The 18,096-nt window shown below is 39.1% G+C and overlaps 2 protein-coding genes and 1 non-coding gene across 3 annotated transcripts; 1 reads left to right on the forward strand and 2 right to left on the reverse strand.

Annotated features, from left to right (window-relative positions):
* Positions 1-1,983: 1,983 nt before the first annotated feature.
* Positions 1,984-7,736, reverse strand: LOC141611166 (U11/U12 small nuclear ribonucleoprotein 35 kDa protein-like). Its single transcript, XM_074429624.1, has 6 exons — positions 7,686-7,736; positions 5,630-5,700; positions 5,022-5,112; positions 4,858-4,933; positions 4,066-4,144; positions 1,984-2,363 (listed from the first exon to the last, which is right to left on the reverse strand). Exons 1-6 carry the CDS (start codon positions 7,732-7,734, stop codon positions 2,115-2,117), a joined length of 615 nt encoding a protein of 204 aa, XP_074285725.1. The 5' UTR covers positions 7,735-7,736; the 3' UTR covers positions 1,984-2,114.
* A 1,916-nt stretch (positions 7,737-9,652) lies between these two features.
* Positions 9,653-11,633, reverse strand: LOC141608491 (tetrahydroanabasine acetyltransferase-like). Its single transcript, XM_074427860.1, has 2 exons — positions 10,777-11,633; positions 9,653-10,211 (listed from the first exon to the last, which is right to left on the reverse strand). The coding sequence occupies exons 1-2, from the start codon at positions 11,577-11,579 to the stop codon at positions 9,683-9,685; spliced, it is 1,332 nt and encodes a 443-aa protein (XP_074283961.1). The 5' UTR covers positions 11,580-11,633; the 3' UTR covers positions 9,653-9,682.
* A 1,107-nt stretch (positions 11,634-12,740) lies between these two features.
* On the forward strand, positions 12,741-12,846 carry LOC141620526 (small nucleolar RNA R71). The gene has a single exon (XR_012531985.1). It is a non-coding gene; the product is annotated as a small nucleolar RNA R71 (small nucleolar RNA).
* Positions 12,847-18,096: the final 5,250 nt, after the last annotated feature.

The raw sequence follows: 18,096 nt of genomic DNA on the forward strand, positions 1-18,096 counted from the left end.
GTACGGTCTCATAATTATTGAAGTAGAATATATTCAAGTTCATAAATCGTTCCATTGATAATGAAGTCTTCACGTATTTTAGATAAACATTAGCTTATAGAAAAAAGAAAAAAAGAAAAAAAACATAGTCACCGGCACAACTACAAAATAAATATTAACATGAACGTATACAACAGTCTCATATGAGTAATTGTCGTATTTTTTCTAGTTAATTTAGCCTGGCAAGGGTTTTTAGAAGCTTCAGTTGTGAGCTGCTACTTTTATGGATAGAATTAAGAAATATTGTTGTATTTCTTACCATGGATAACTTCTAATGAAAGACTGTAACCTTCTCTCTAAAACACCCCCTTCTCTCTAAAACAAAAACAAAACAACCTTAATTTTTTTGATTGAGCCGCCGCCACCCCCTCCCACATACATCCTCTCCTGCTCCCCATATCCTATCGCCGGAGATGGGTTTCTCCTTTAACCTATCTTCGGCGATACGTTGCCTCTGGATTCTGCTATTGGCCGGCTTTCACTCCTCCTTTGGATGTCGGATTGTGGTTTCGATTCGATCGTCCGGCTGCTGGTTGGGTTTGGTGTCTTTGCTCTGAGGTCGTTCCGTTCCTCCGTTCTCCTGTCCTGTCATCGATGGACTTGCTGGCCAATCAAGGGTGTTTTCCCCTCTCCCTCACCCCTTCCCCCGCACTGGTATGTTTCCGTTTCTGTTATGGGTCGTCGAGCTTAGCTTTTCTTTGTGTCCTTTTTTGTTTGTGGTGGCGGTTTTTGGGACGATTCGGAGTTTCCCTCTTCCCCTCGCCCCTCTCCCCTCCGATCGTTCCCTTTTCATGTTTCATCTTGTCGGGCTGGGGTGTTTGTCTAGGGATTGGTTTTGTAGCAGGTAGCCGATGGTTCTGGGGGGTTTGTTGTGGAATTTGGAGTCTCGGTGTCTTTTTCGGGGTTGATGGTTGAAAGGTCTGCCGTGATGGTCGTGGTTGGCGTTTGGTAGGAGTAAAGCCGTGGTAGCTAGGACTTTTGTCTTTCTGTGGAGGCGTGTTCGTAGGGTGGAGTCGGGTTCTTTGGTTGTGACGTTGGTTGGTCGGTTACGGTGGTTTCACCTCTGACTAATGTGTATTTCCATCTTTTTGTGTCTTTTGTTAATTCAAATAATAAGTTCCTATTGGTTTGGGGTTTGGGGTGTCCAGTCCCTTTATCCTCGGGTTAATTAGGATGAAGGTTACTTTGCATCGGGCCTGTGTTGGGTCCAACTCACTACAGTTTTCAGAGTTGGTGTTGGTAAGGGGAATGTTCAACTGGTTCCCCCCTTTGTTATCTACCTTTTTACTCGCTTTTCTTGGCTATGAGGTTCTGGTCAACGGGGGTTATGTTCCAAAGTGTAGGAGTTTGCTCTCCTCTGGAAACAGATTTTTGTGGTCTGCTTTCCTCCTTTTCTTTCTACGACCTTGGGGCGTAAGTGCAATTTGTTCTCCTCGTTGGGTTAAGGGGCTCGTTGGTTTCCAGATGAGGTGTTGTACAGCCAAGGAGATGAATCTCCGAGATGCTCTCTTGGGTCTTGTTGTAGGTATTTCTCTGAAACTGTTTTGGTTAAGATGAGTAAAAATGAGTTTATGGAGGCTCGTTGGTTTTCCGAGGAAGATTTTCACAGCCAAGGAGATGAATCTCCGAGACCCTTTCTTGGGTCTTGTTGCAGGTATTTTTCCGAAGCTACATCAATCAAGAAAAGCAAAGATGGGTGTTTTCCTTGGGGCAGCGCTGCGCATCCTTTAGAGATTGGGGTAGATATTGATTATGAAGAGCGTGTTCAGACTTTCGTCATACGCCATCAACACGATGATATTAACCGATACAATTATTACCTTGTTTTAATTTATGTTGTTAGTAGTATTCTGGTGTTTTAGGTTGTAGTTTATAGGTATGGTTTAGTGGCCGTACCACTGAAATGTAAAACTCTTTCCTCACAGCTGTCCAAAAAAAAAAAAAAAAAAAAAATCTAATGAAAGGGATTTCTATAGAACTGTTAGTATGACAAATCGTCCCTCGATGATCTCCTTCTATGTTTATGAGAATGTCTTGTTTCGCTTTCATGCTTGCGCGAGGATCCATGTTTTCCTCTATCCCTCCCATCTGAGCCTCTGAGGTGATGATCCATCTCCCTGACCTGGTTCTCTTTCTGGCTTCTGTGACGCCATTTCCTGATCGTCATACTTTCTCTTTCGTCTAGTTGGTGTCCTTTCCCTATCCTCAAACTCCCCTTTCCTTTTGGATGGTGACCTTACTCTTTCTTCCGACTTCCTCTTCCTCCGTCTTGTTGAGGTTTCTCTCTCTTCCGAGTTCCTTCTCCTCCTTTGTGGCGATGGAATCTACCACGGTAGCACTGTCAGAATCCAATTAACTAGGCAAGAAAATATTTCGTTTTTTTTACGTTACGTTTTTTGGTTTTTGAGAAGACAGTCTGACTTTTGGCTCTAGGAGAAAAAAAATTAATTTGAGAAGATTTACAAAACTAATTATCATTAAAAACCCAGAGGCAGTACTTTGAGAAGATTTACAAAACTAATTATCATTCAATTCAAACTGAAAATTGTATTCTAAGGTTACAAATTCCATGATATTAACTCGTATTTTCTAGTGATACTCAAGATAGAGACATCGTCTACAAAATTAAGAATAACATATAAGCACTTAGGACATCCCGCTCTAAGCCTTAAGTTGTGATACTCATTTTGATGGCGTTGCGCCAAAACCTGTGAATAGCTATAGAATATCGCTCTCCCATTGATTATTGTTTGTGCTAATCACAGATGAAGAAAGGTCAAAACAGATTTCATGTCCCGTCTTTTGAGTGTCATGCTGCACGCAAGTAAGGTCTTAGACGTGAAGAGTCACTAGTGCTGTGTCTCTTAGTTTTACTGTGTCAAAGAAATTTAGATTTGACCGAGATTAAGTTTTAAATTGTACTCCGTATTATAATATGAGCAATCCTGTCCCCGTTTGTGGCAAAATGTTTTTTTAACAGGCAGGATAGTTTATTTGGGAAAACTTTCAAAATTACTACTTTGAGAAAATGACGCATAGATAAAAGGATTAATTAACAGGAATAATCCCAACTATAGGTGGTCTTCTCAAAATAATCCGAACTTCAATTAATCTGAGAATAAACCATAGTATTGACACACTCTTCCCGGATTAAACTTGGCTAATTTTTAACCGGATATTTCAGGTGAAAAAGCAAAGTGGGTCCTATTTTCTTTCATAAACATAAAGCCGTCTTCAAAATAATCCATCCCCATCATACCGTCATCTTCAACCTCCCAATTCCACCATTACCCATCTTAATAATACCCTTTCTTCAACCTTTCATCTTCAACATCACCAATTCACTCACACCTCCATCCTTCACTACAATAAGCACCAATAACATCAACGAGATCCCCTTAAGAACAGCCGATTCCTTACCATAAACACCACCTATCACCACTTAGTAAAAGTTTAACCACTCTGCCAAAATCACACCACCATCGCTACTGCCCACTAGCAAGGAACCACAAACCCGCGAGCAAATAAAGTGTTCAACCTAACCTCCCCCATCGCTTGCCATAATCTAAACTAATTTGGATCTTTTGTTGCTTGAAGCGAGTAACTACATGTTTCAGATCTCCACTTTTAATGTTAACCCATGGTAGTATCTTCATTGAAACTGAATGTGATTACTGAAATTGAGATAAAGCCTATCTTAGATTATGGTTGCCAAGCCTGAAGATCATACGCCTTCTATTCTACCACCATTGAGTTTTTATTTTTTTGATCACCTGATTGTTTTAGGGGATAAGATGGAGGAGAGATGAAGTGTTTTCAATTGTTTTTTTTTTTTTAAAAAAAGTTAAAAGAAATATTCCAACAATCCAACCAGCAAAACAGGTAGCCGGTTAACTAAGTGTATTTTGAGAAGAGGGTGTTAATAGTAGGGTTTATTCTCAGATTTACCTAAGTTTGGATTATTTTAAGAAGACCGATAATAGTTGGGATTATTCCTGTTAATTAATCCTAAAAAAAATAAATTACCTGAAAACGTGATAGATATCTTCCTTCCGGAGGAGGTGAGATGCCCAGTCTTTTCAAATCCTCGTAGGGAATAGGTCGCCTATGTGTTTATCAAACAAATCAGCATATATAACATAAATATCATTTACTTTATGTTTGTAAAATTCATGATGGTGAATCACGACAATTTAGATATGATCATTTGAGAATTTGAATGTCTTTCGGATCTTAAAATGACCTATGTTCGGAAGTTAACATTCTCATAACTCGGGTGATTCATAAAAGCAGGCAATAGCAAGCATTCTAATCCACAAAGTCTGAACAAATAGAAAATCACTCTCTATTCATTGGTTTTACTAGAATTTTCTTTTCTTGACACCGCATTTCCAATTCGGGTAAGAAATACGAACAAAATACTCCCACGTGTGTGTATGCCCCACGTTTCCCTGCCAATTGAAGTGAATGGGGGGAGTAGACAACAACGCAACTTCCAATATCTTAGTCCTAAAACGATTTGGGGTCGGCTAACATGAATCATCATCTAAAACCGTCTAAGGCATCCAATAGGGCTCCACATTGAAGATTATATTTAAGAAAATAAATCAAAAAGTTACGCAGCAACTTCCAAGTTCCAACAGAGGCTTATTTTAACTAAACGGCACAAGATTCATATCCTGAACTATGGACGACGTAGTATTATATACTTCTTATCAGTTTCAAGTTAGAGGCGAGATGAAATGGCAGATATGAACATGTCATTGCTTTGATGTTCCGAAATTTTATCAAACAAAAGAAAATACAAAATTAACTTACAATGGAGCACGAAATGGTCTCTCTCGTCCGCCAAAACGAAGTTGCCCAGATTCCTTTTTACCACCAAGTCCTCCACCTATTGACAAAAACTATATCATGAGAATACACTCGCACATCAGCGCTACATGGCTACATGCTATGCCTAAGAAGTGAAATCTACTGACCTAATCTTCTTGGAATCCATCCCGACATCAACTGCTGTCTATTATAATCAACAATGATTTCAGAATCATCGATGTATGAATGGTGTGCATCCTATTCAGCAAAGAACAAATAACATGGATTAAAACAGAACATAAACTTGAAGATGAATTGTGTTGAAAGTTGAAACCAGCAAGCCGTTTGAGATGAATTCTGATTTAATATTTTGACAAGAATAACCTTTCATACAATTTGAAACTGTGTAGAAAGAATTAGAAGGTAGCCGAAGAAATTTGCTACATAATGTAGCTTGTGAGTCTAAACTTGGGGAACAGTATTTTGGTCTGTGTATGGGTCACATCCGTTCGTGTTCGGTCATTTCAAGTTCGGTATGTTTTGGATGTACTGTAACCAATCATTTAGGAGTAAAGAAAAATTTAGAAACGGAAATTCGGATGCTCACATTTGGATCCCACATGTTTTAGTATGGATCTGTTGGGCCAGCACCATTAGTCGCGGTCCAGTTGTGACTACCATGCTCTCCTTATATACGAGCATCTATGTGTGGGATATATAATTGAAATGAAGGCCGTAAACATACACTTAAACACCATTGAGAAAAAGCATTTACCTCATACGCATGTCTCATTTCTCTCTCTGTTTCAAATTCAACAAATGCATAACCACGTGATGCTCCTGTTACTGCAAAAGTGTACAACAACACGACCTATACTTTAGGTTGGGTAGCAATCCGGAAAGGAAAAATGGTACATTCAATCAAAATTTGTTTGAAAATTGTAGGAGCTAACACAAATGCATCAAAATGTTGAGAAGAGTTGCCACTGCCAACTCAATGCATTCATTCCCATTGAAACATATTCCGCTAAAATTATGCAGAAGAAACATCATCATTGATTGACTACCTCTTTCAGACGGACCATTGGGGCTAAAAACGAATTCATTAAACAACTGAATCCCAAAAACGGCTCTACTTTCGCAGATATTGGGAATTCATCCCAGTGCACCCCACCAAAATAAGGCTCGAACAAGCAAAAGACTCTATGATGTCTGTTGGAATATGTGTCCTCCGACAATAATGCGATCACAACTGTTGATCATGATGATCACATGTTTAAATCTCATTTTAAGAATACACGTGGGATGTAATATTTTACAGTCAACTGGTCCACACATATCGGTAATGATTGGGTACGATAGAGTTTGACATTATGCGTGTCGTGCGACGGTGGTGATCAGTTGATCCCCTTAGGTCATACCTAAAGGGTGACACTCTTAATTGATTATTTAATTAATCGTATGTCGATACGGGTTAATTAAATTGCTTAAAATTGACGGACGATTTTGTGAGTATTATTGACGTGTCTTATTGTAATTTGATTAAATGAGATACGGTCTAAGTAATCGAATAATTATTGTTTACGAAACAATTGAAATTGAATGAATAATTTATTATAAATACAAGACGTTGTAATTTATAATTTGATAAACCATTTTGGTACAAGTGATTACGAATTACTAGTGGATTTTGTATATGACATATTTTATGAGTATGTTGATTTTTAATATGTTAAAAATACATTACAATTTCACATGTCAAGTAACATGTTACATATGTCACAATTGACATATGACAAAATAAAATGAACCTTCCATTTTATGATAAGTGTACCGAAATATAGGAGGGAATAAGGTTAATATTGTGTTTTGATTATGTTAAGTGGAAAACATGATAATTAACCTAAATGACTAGCCTTACATGCCTAGTCTCAACTTGAGAAGAACAAGGCCATGCATTGGCTTCCCTTGTCCCTCCTCCCACCGGTTTTCTAGAGCAAAAGATAGAGGGTTTTTCCTCTATCATTTTTCATTCACAACTTCAACTAATTTCTAGTGTAAGAAATTATCAATATTCTCTCTACATCTTATGAAAAATTAGAGAAATAAAATCTCCAAAAATCATCCTCTCTTGGCTGAAATTACAAGAGACCAAAACAAATATTTTGGGTCATTTTTAGTAAGATTAATATTGTTCTAGATCTAATAATATTAGTCTTTTAAGAGGTTACCTTGGGTATAAACTTTTGGGAGGGATTCTATTTTGGATCCTTATTCATCCATTATAAGGAAGCTCAAGAACAAGTGAGAAGGAGATCTCATTTGTGCCCATATATTCGAAATCCCATTGTAAGAAAGACGATTTCTTCTCTACTTTTGTTCAAAGTTTGCATGCATAAGATCTAGTTTTGATTTTATGACTATATTAATATGTCACATATATGAATATGTAAATTAATGAGATTAATAATTCCAACAATGTCACCACTCGTCACATCCATGTAGTTTTTAAACATCTAAATATTGACAAAGCATGATATTACCCACAAAAGCCATGTGTTTTAACACAGAAACACAGGCAGAAAACTTAACTCGCCTAAAGAAAAGGGTGCAATATATGATATGCTCAATATATAAATATCACTTGGCAGCCAGCAGTCTACTCCATCAAACTATCAAACTCAAAAAACAGTCGAGACACCCCCACATTTCATAACAAAAAAAAAACAGCAATTGATCACAAACTCCAATCCACTATATCTAATTATCATATAAATCAACATAAATGCACCCAATATCCAAAAATTCGAAACCTATAGCTACGTTCTCACCTATGTCCCTTACTAACCGCAGATTCTTCACTTTTCCATACTTGCTCATAGCCTAAACAAAACAACATTCACCATTCAAAATCCCCCTTACAAATTGTCAAATTACAACATTTCAACAAATAAAACAAATCAAATAATGGAATAACCCAACAAAAAAAAACCGTTACTCTCCTTCCCCTACACCAATTCAGTAGCGGAATTAGAGGAGCTAGCAAGGACAGTCGCTCCCAAGCAACGGAAATTTTAGAAATTTTAGTTAATTTACCCTATTACATTAAAAATTCGCCCTACAGGTAACTTAATTCCACCTTAACTGCAAATCCTAGTTCCGCCACTGCACCCACCTTCCCCTACACCATTCAGTGGCGGAACTAAAGGAGCTAGCAGTGGTAGTAGCCCCCGCTCAAATAAAAATTTGTAGCTGTCTATAGTTTACCATATTGCATTAATAATTTGCGCAACCGGAAATTTAATTTCCCTTAACCGCAAATCCTAGTTCCGCCACTGAACAAAATCAATTCATAAAAACCCAAAAACATATCCAATTAAAATCATTAATAGAGTATCTTCAGTAGTAGAACGCGAAAGATGGCCCACAAACAAGGTGCAATACGGGTCACCAGTTACTTTCGGATCACCAAACGGGTCATCTGAAAATACCCAACAAATAAAAATTGATTAAAATGATTATTAGTAAGAAAAGATTGAAACTTTGAGGGAAAAAAGGGAAAGAAAGAGTACAAAGGGAAGCAGAAGAACAAAGAAGAGCTCTGTAAATGGCGTTATCATGAGGAAGAATGTCAGTGCCATCGATGCTGCCTGATTGTATTGGATGGTAATCTTTTGCGTAGAATACTGCGTTTATGTTGTTCTTGTTGTTCATCTTGTTCTATTTTTGTGGGATTAGACTTGGATTATGAATTATTTTAATTTTGTGGGTTGCTCTAATACCCGGTAAACTCACTGAGGATCCTCTGTGTCATACCACTTAGCTTCTAACACCTCAACAAATTAATATATATATTGTAATATTTTATTTTGCCACAAGTGATGTGTCGAAATATAAGTGGTGTGGCACACATAATAGGACAGAGGATTCTTACTGCGGTAAACGGGTCAAACGGTTTGGATTCGAGTCAGGACAATTCATGTCGTGTCACTTCGGAATTTCGGGCTGGTAAGAATTCTGGTCAGATCGCGGTTTACGACAAAAAACATTCGAGACGAGCCGGGGAAATGGATTTGGGTTTAGGGTCATGCTCGAGTGCTCAAATCAAGTGTCGGGTTGGGAACAGGTCGAGTTATACGAATCGGGTCTGTTTTGGCACGTCCAATTGTTCACCGATCTCAATTCTCAAGACCTACTTTGTGCTTTTCAAGTGACGGTTACTATCAGGCGGTATCGAGTAAGATAATTAAAATCCCCGTATCAAATCTAAAGCAAGACAATTGATCAATTAGGAGATCATGATCTTAATTATACGAGTACCAAATAAAATAACAGTGTAAGAAATATTATTCAGCGAATAATGGATTTCAAATGCCACAAAATCTCATTGAAGATGGCGATATCCGTCACAAGCTTGTGACGGATACCATTTTCTCTCACAAAATACCCATATGAGAGGTGAGTGAGGGAGCACATGGGGGGTGCCCCACCTTGTCCCCTCTCCCTTTTTGTGAGAGGTCTTCAGCTTGTGACGGGATTAGCCCGTCACAAGCAAGACGCTTTGTTCAAATGCAACATTAATGAATTACCGTGCCAAGGCAGTAATACCAAGTTTCAGTATTACGGAGTACCTTTTTATTACATGCCCTTATATAAAATTCATCATTTTAATGAACCTTATATATTATGAGAATGTAAAACATACTCAGACCCGATATCATCCAAAAGCGTCACCTCATTTCCAAGCGAGAAATTAAAATAAAAAACATAAATTAAATTATAAATAAGTGACCTCACACAAGAACTTGTAAAAGACATTATACATATATCAAGCATATTTCTCTCCACATAATTTCTCCATTTCTTCCTTAAACCCCTCCATTGCATACTCTCTTAGATAAACAAGAAGCTTAAACCCACGCATCTTCTCCTTATCAACAGAACTGAAAGGCAAGAAGTAACAAGGCTCCATACTACCAAGAAAGTTCTTAGAAAGCGGAAAAACCGTAACCGGACCGCCTGACCCAAAATCGACCGTAGAATGTCCAATATGTTTCCAATCAGTGAACCCACTTACCTCAGTTCCTCCAGAAATACCTTTTTCATAATTAATTTTTTGAAAATCAATGTATGATCTTACATATTCATTTGTTGCATTGTATTTGCTTTTTTTGATTAATTCCGCAATTTCCCAAATTGGTAGGTCTTGTAATTCTTTTGATGTGAGTTGTACGTACATTTGTGTGCATGCATTTCCCCAATATCCTTTTGGTAATGGTGGGTTCATAAGTTTTCTTATGTTCATTAGGTATGCAAATTTCACTTTCTCGTTGCTTTGAATCTTCGATGATTTTACTCTGTCACATGCAATTAACAATGATGAGAAAATCTCGTATTAAAAGAACATTAAGGTTTCAGGTTCAAACCCTTGTGTAAACAATTACGTCACATAATCAAAAAGAAATTGTTAACTTGATATGTATGGTTATATAACTATCACGTCTACATGGGTTTGTATCATTTGCAACTCGTTATTAATAAAGAAATACCGAAAAAAATAACGCTTTAGTTGTTTAATTTACTATCAAGAACGAAGCTAAGCACAGACTGACTAGGTCATAGTCCAGACGACTTTTCAGTTAAAAATACACAATTGTCTTTCTTTTCAAAAAAAAAAAAAAAGTATAACTATAATTAGAAATATAGATAAGGTTGATGTTTTGGTCCTAGGTAGAACTTAAACCTGTCTTCGCGGTATCTACTATTGATTGTCAAGTTGTACCTAACATGTTTTGTACTCCGTATGATTCAATACCTTAACAAGCTAATTTGCAAAATCATGTATTATAACAATAAGGAAAATTGAAATTAATATATATTATTAGGAAATATATAGTCTATTAAACATGGTAAGATACTTACTTTGCTTGCCATATGAAAGCACCTAAAGCTTCAAAGGTAGTAAACCGAGAACCGGATTTCTCTAACAAATAAGCCTTGAACCGGTCAAGCATGGCATCATCCATATCAAAGCACACCTTACCAACCGGTCCGACCGGTTGTAAGTAAGGTGAAAAGTCCTTATCCAAGGTCAACAACTCTCCAAATGGAAATTCAACAGAAAGTGGCTCTCTCGGTCCGAGTAAACCAACCCGGTTCCAGTCCGGTTTAGACCGGGTTTTGTTTGAATCACGGGTTAGCTCGGCTACCCAATTAAAAAACTCGGACGCCCCGAGTCCATCACACAACATATTTTGTACGACTGGCCCGAGAACGTACCCTCCACACTTGAACATGGTAATTTGTAACACCATTGGATGGTCCATGGCCTCATTCGGATCCGGGTTTGGGACTAATTGTTCTGAAAACGACTCATCTGGGTCGTCTAAGTAATTTACTGACTCTAAGGTGGAGTCCAATGTGGCTCGTACCATAGGGACTCTACTACCTAAGTTACAATGTAACTCAACACGGCCGTCTTCAGCGTTGTTGCGCTGAAGACAGCCAGTGAAAGGGTAATAGGGGACCAGTGCTTCCGCAAGGGCGGTAGTGATCAGGTTAAATGGGTCGGGTTCATTATTTTGGTTGGAGTAGACTCGAAAGTAACGGAATGTTACGTCGAGATTGCGGTCAGTGTCGAGGTCAGAAAGAGGGAGGACATGGTTTTCATTGAAAGGAGAGTTGGATGGAAAAATGGTGATGGTTTCTTGGATAGTGACTTCCATGGTTAAGGACTTCAGGTTGTTTTGTAATTTCTTGGTGTAGGTTCACTATTGTAAGGTGGGATATTTATAGGGAGCAAGGGTTTTGAGGGTATAGAAGAAGTGATCACAAATTCTCACTTTAGACCGACACTATCTGTCTAAAGTTATATACGGGTAAATATCAAACCACTTTTAGAGCATGTGCAATTGTGCATCGGTGCATTTTTAGTGCCCCAAATGCTACCTCTCTCCTATTATGGGGAGTCCCATGAATGCTTCTAGTGTTCCAACTAATGGGGTTGCCCACTATATAGGGTAGGTTCCCAAAGGCAAAAGTAAGGTAAACAACGTATTTTAATTATCGAATATTGTAGTCGGAAATTTTTGGTGGGCCATGAAAAGGTAGAGAAATGACTTTGGGGAACCTCATTGATGTAAGGAGTAATTGTGAAATGAGGAGGGTAGATTAAATAATTAGTGGAAAATGATGTGGAAAAGAGAGAGAATATTTGGGGCACCCCATGAGTGCACATGCTCTTATAATAAGACAAACAACAAGTGGGATCTCGCCACTTGGTCTTATTATTTGAGTGGTGACATATTTGACCCGTCTACACTTTAGACGGATATACCCGTCTAAAGTGACCGTCTAAAGTGACCATCTAAAGTAAGACCAATTGAGAAGTGATTATAGGTTGGTGGTTTATTTCTCTACAATTTGGTTTAATATAAGATCAACGAATCCATAAATATATAATGTTATTGTTTAATTAGAAATTTGTCTCACCAAATCAATGATTATTTGTGATCAGTGTTGGTTAATCCAATATGCTTGATAAAATGGGAGATTATAAAATTTATGTATGTCCCAATGAGTAATTTACGTTTACTTTATTTGTGGAGGATATAAATAAACGTAAATTATTGATTGAAATGGAAGAATTAGTAGTAGTAGTAGTAGGTTCAAACTTCATAGTCTAAACGGTTATGATTAGGTAGCAAGATTAACATTTCCCATTTCAAGGACTATGCATTTATACATTTAGGGTCTCCTCAATAATGCCCCATCCCTTATCATCATCAATATTCTTTTGGAATCTCCCATTAGATGAGGCATCAAGTATAGCACGGTGGTCATCATACAACCCATTATAGAATTGGTTGCACAAAAACCACTGATCAAATCCATGGTGAGGAAGGGACCTCACCAATTTCTTGAACCGACACCAAGCCTCATAGAAATTCTCATCAGGTGCCTGTTTGAAACTCGTAATCTTTCCTCTCAGCTGATTAGTACGTTGGGGACGAAAGTACCTTTTATAGAAGGCGAGAGCAAGAGTTTCCCAGTTGGTAATACCGGCTGCAGTGCGATCAAGATCAGTGAGCCACTCCCTGGCTCCGTCAGTCAATGAAAAAGGAAACAGGACTTCCTTTATCTTGTCTTGGGTCACTCCCTTAGTGGCGGGAATGGTAGAGCAGTAGTCAGTAAAGACCTCCATATGTTTTCACGGATCTTCACCCGCCACACCTCGATAAATATTTCTTTCGACCAAATTTATATAAGACGGACGGATATCGAAAGTGTTACCATCCTCTGTTGCGAGCTTGAAACCCTTAGGAATCGAGGCAGCTATGGGCTCTGAGTGACTCGCAATGTTAGGCATCTTTACTGGCTTGATAACAGAAATAGAATTGTCTTCTTCACAAGACGAGTCTTCTGCAAAAAGAAAGTGTTGTAGCTCGGGTTCGAAAGTACTCAAGTCTTCCTTTCGAATCTTTCTCTGCAGACGGAGTCTATGCCGAAAAGATCTCTCTGGCTCAGGATCAGCTGGGACTAATTCCGACCTGTTTGACCTGGGCATGCACAACACTGAAAGAAATAAGTGAGAACTGTCTCAAGGAATAAAAATTCCCTGAGACGGATAAAAATAAACGATATAAAAGGCAGATAGGGCTATTGCCTCCCCGCCAACGGCGCCAAAATTTGATACTGTCGTTTGTGTACCAAAAATAAACCTAAATATACTAACGGAAGCTAGTGATAAGTAGGGTCGATTCTCCACAGGGAGGCAAGATATCTGTCTAAAGGTCCGTCTATTTAAGTCACAATATGGGGGTTTTGATTTTGATTTCTAAACTACTAAAAGATTAAAAGAAAGAGAAATTAAGCAAGAGCAATAAAAGTGAGAAAATACGATAAGAGTGTTCAAATAAGAGAGGGTATGCCAGGATTTCGGTTCACCATGGTAGTCTATCGACTCAGTTGCAAATAGCCTAGGCAATCTACTGTGAGAAGGATAAGGTAAAGGTTCTTCCGGTCCACTTTCTATCCTAGATTTCCACTAACTTAACTTCCGTCCTCATTAGGGTAGCCTACTGTTCATAGCAGGTCTATTTATTCCAATCTTCCAATCCAGGAGTAAAGTTAACCAGATTAATGTAATTTAGAAGCGTGCAATCAACTAAATTGATGTTACAATTAAATTGCTATGAGGACAGATTCTCACATGTAAATTATCTAGTCTATTCGCTACATCGTCACAATCCTACCATGGATTCCCTAATCCTAACATATAGAGAATTAGCTACTCATGTTATTAATGGTGTCAACAATAATAATAATAATAAGCATGCTAATGAAAGACATAATGAAATAATAACAATCAAGCATAAACAAACTAGGGCAAGAACAAATAAAGGAAGAACGAAAGATTAATGCAAACAAAGTATTAAGATTAAGAGTAGAAGAATGATTACAATCTTAAGATTCCGGCGTAAAGAACAATCCGAAAAGCACAAAGTAATTAAGAACAAAAGTGGCAGAGATTAAGGGGAGGATTAAGCAGCAAAAGTAATTAAGAGAAGTGTTAAGTGTGAAAAAGTCTATGAAAGATATCCTAATGACCTAATTACGACTCCCTTATATAGGGCAGCGATAATTAACAAAACTAAACCTATCACGGATTAAGTCAACCCGTGTAAACTAGTAAACCTCTCGATCGAGCAGATTCTGACCACTCGATCGAGGTCTTCTTCAGCAATTCCTCTCGATCGAGCAATTAAGGCTCTCGATCGAGGAACTCCAGTAATCACCATTTCGATCGAGCCAACAGAATCACTCGATCGACCACTAGTGTCAGCCAAACCACTCGATCGACCCTCATTTCTTCTCGATCGAGTGCTTTTCCATCAAATCAGCATCTAACTCGTCTTGGCAACTCCCTTGACCTTCCTTCACGCACTCCAAGGCACGTCTCTTGCTCCAATAACTCCCGTCTCCTTATAATGCATGCTGAATAGGACGAATAGGGCGCGGTTCCACTACTTTCAGGTTCTTTTCTGCAAATTCGACAAAACAGAACAAAGTAGCCAATTCGGGGCATTTTGCAATACATGACGATACAAAAAGGCATAGAAATGCGTGCAATAAAGGCTAAATAGTCTATATGAACTGCACATATCAAATCTCCCCAAACCGAACCTTTAATCATCCTCGAGTAAACTAAATGCAAACTAATGGAACGGAAAAGAAAACTCAGAGCTAGCTATAACTTGTCTACTTGAACCAATTTAATGCAAAAGAAAACTAACAGTTATAGCTACAACAGTCAATACGCAAATGAGTTATATGATGTCCATAAATAAATCTGACCTATCGACCTTGCAAGACCAACAAAATCGGACTCTCACGGGGTCACTCTTCTCTCATGAAGCAAAGGGTGAAATATATGTGTAAGAGAGAAAGAGAAATAGTCACTCACCTAAACTGTGACCTACATAACATGCATGCAACAAAAATGATAGACGATTCAAGTACTATACACACATTCCAACCAACAATGTCCGTCACAGCCGAGGGCTTACAAATAATTTGGGAAAGTGAGGCTATAAGTGAGAAGAGGCAAAACAGATTATGGAAATGTGGAGGTAAAGCGTCAAGCCAGTTCCTTAACAAAACCAAATAAAACCATCCGAATCTCAGCTGACTAGAAAATAAAGAGCAAGTACCCTTCATTGGCACACAACTCACTAACCTAATACACTATCTCCTCAAAAAGATGTCAATAAGAATAGAGGAGTGAGACCGTCACAAACTTCCCTTTTTTAATACGGTCTCATTTATTCAAACAACTCAATTTTTCATTTTTTTTCTTTCTTTTTTCTTCTTCTCACGTCTGATTTCACATTTTTTTTTCAACTTTTTTTTTCTTTTCTTTCTTATCACATGTTTCTTTTCTCCTTTTTTTTCTTTTTCACGTCTTTTTTTCTCATTCCTTCTCATTTTTCTACCAACTCCAAACAATAAAAACAGGCCAACCTCGCAACATGATAAACATACCACAAAAGTCACACTAAACTAGTTTGACAAGGCAGGCTGAATTTTGGGTGTAGCTAATGGGTCAAAAAGGCTATATTTGGCTAAAGTGGAGCTAAATGGGTGAAAATGGAAGAAAGGGAAAATTTGCAAGCACCTCCCTGCATGTGACACCGACCACAAACCCGAATGTATGCATTTGACAAGAAATCGAATTTCATAAATGTGCAAAAGTGATGAACATGTTATGCAAGGAGTACTACTCTCAATTTCTAATGAACTGGCCATGAATGTCACCAGTTATATGGCTCTAAATCTCAGAAATTGTAAAGTAGGTTGCCAATTTATCAGGTCAAGTCTACACAGTCAGCTATATTTTTGACATTAACTCGTAGATATGCGTAAGACTAAGCTAATAACTGTCAATAAAATGCAAGGCTCAAGTAAAAATGACAAGTTAAAGTGCAATTTCATCACGGAAATCTACCGTTCCGACTCAACCTATATGCAAAATGAAACGTGAATATTTTTTGGATTTTTTGAATTTTCTATTTTTTTTTTGATTTTTTTATGATTTTTAAAAGAAATAAATATAATGCAAGCAGAAAAAGGAAACGTGAATGCAAAAACAAATGCAAATGCAGACTCAAAGGATGCATTACCCTCCCCAAACCAAAACGGACAACGCCCTCGTTGTCCTCCAGCATACACCAGCAGATATATAATGGGAACGGGGTAAAAACAACCAATAAATGCATGAAAAACAATAAATAAAAAGGAGACAAAAATAAATAAAAGAGCAAGAATGTACATAAAAAACACGAACTTCCCCAAACCAGCCAGAAAACTGGGGAAGTGAGTAGACCAGTAGCTACTCGTCGCCGTCGTCCCCCTCGTCCACCACCGTGAAGTCTGGGTCCACCTCCTGCTCCCTCCTCCTCGTCTCCTCAGCTCGTACTCTCTCCTCCTCCTCAGCGGTGTCTGCCTCACTGGCTGGCTGTGGGTACCCCTCCGCCGGATACCGGTAGAAAGACGCGTGTGGCCAGCCCTCAGGGACAGGACGTCCTCTCCTCATGTGATACTCGTATAGAGGGAACAAAGCAAGTGCAATGTCCCGCTCCATACGAGCCTGCCTGGTAAGAAGCTCAAGAAGCAAACCGTCACGGCGCCCTTGGTCTAGGACCGCGGACGCCTTAAAAGGTGGAGGTGGAACAAAATTAGCCGGATAGACCGGCTGTGTCTGCTCAGGAGTAGGAGTAGGAGTAGGGATCGGGGTAGGAATGGCCGTGGAAGTCTGGCCACCCGTAGAAGGTGTGGATCCCTCTCCGGTCTCTGGTCTCTTCCGCTTCTTAGAAGCGGAAATGGTAGGAGGTGGGCTAAGCGGGAGGTGGAAAAAGGGTAGTGGTGGAGGCAACCTACCCCTAACAGTAGGTAAAGGGACAAGACGGGGTAGGGTGGTGCAAGGTAAGACCTCGGACAAGGAACCACATATCTTTCAAGTCCGCTGGTCAGAAGCAAGCCAAGTCATAGACAGCATAGCTGCCAGGTCAAGGTACCTATCAGTGTCTAGGTGCTGTAAGTCACGAGGAAAGGCGGGAAAGATAGAACGGGCAAGAAAAGTGGCTATGCCACCGCAGACAATGGTTACCGAAGTCTTCTGCCCCACAGTATGAAAATACTGAGCAGTCAAGTAAGCAATGTTAAGCACAAAGGGGCCCTCGCTATCGATGTTCAGATAGCCCCCGAGAATAGACAACTCAATGTTGTTCAAATTGTTTGGTTCTTTACGGCCAAAAATGGTCCCACCAATGAGACGCAAGAAGTAACGGGCCGGGGGAAGGTGGATATGAGCGAGCTTGCGCTCCGTATAAGGTTTCTGTGCCAAGGTCCGCCACAAGATGCGTAGGACCTTCCTAGGAGGGTCCCAGTCACCGGTACAAGACAAACCTAACCTACTGCCAAACTCCTCTAGGGTCCAAGTCGTGGTCCGGTTAAATAACCAGAAGGAAATACAAGAACTACCCTGGTCAGTGGCGTAGGCGGCTGCAGAAAAAAGTGAAAGAGATGAAAAACTCGAGGGTCAGCTCCCTGTAGGTCGTGGCACTCATGGTAATCAGGCCAGCCATCCCCGTCCCGTTCAATATCTCAACTACGGGCTCGTAAATACCTAACCTCTCAAGTGACTTACGACACAAAAACTTCGTTGAAACAAAATCACAGCTC

The sequence above is a fragment of the Silene latifolia genome, chromosome 1 (genome assembly GCF_048544455.1).
Source record: "Silene latifolia isolate original U9 population chromosome 1, ASM4854445v1, whole genome shotgun sequence".
Taxonomy (NCBI): domain Eukaryota; kingdom Viridiplantae; phylum Streptophyta; class Magnoliopsida; order Caryophyllales; family Caryophyllaceae; genus Silene; species Silene latifolia.

Excerpts from the sequence above, each read along its gene's own strand:
- LOC141611166 (XM_074429624.1), bottom strand. The coding sequence starts at position 7,734 with ATGAGCAAGTATGGAAAAGTGAAGAATCTGCGGTTAGTAAGGGACATA. Across the intron at positions 5,701-7,685 it reads GCGGTTAGTAAGGGACATAG|TAACAGGAGCATCACGTGGT; the intron begins GTGAGAACGTAG and ends ACACTTTTGCAG. Across the intron at positions 4,145-4,857 it reads AGACCATTTCGTGCTCCATT|GCGACCTATTCCCTACGAGG; the intron begins GTAAGTTAATTT and ends ATAAACACATAG.
- LOC141608491 (XM_074427860.1), bottom strand. The coding sequence starts at position 11,579 with ATGGAAGTCACTATCCAAGAAACCATCACCATTTTTCCATCCAACTCT. Across the intron at positions 10,212-10,776 it reads GCTTTCATATGGCAAGCAAA|AGTAAAATCATCGAAGATTC; the intron begins GTAAGTATCTTA and ends TGCATGTGACAG.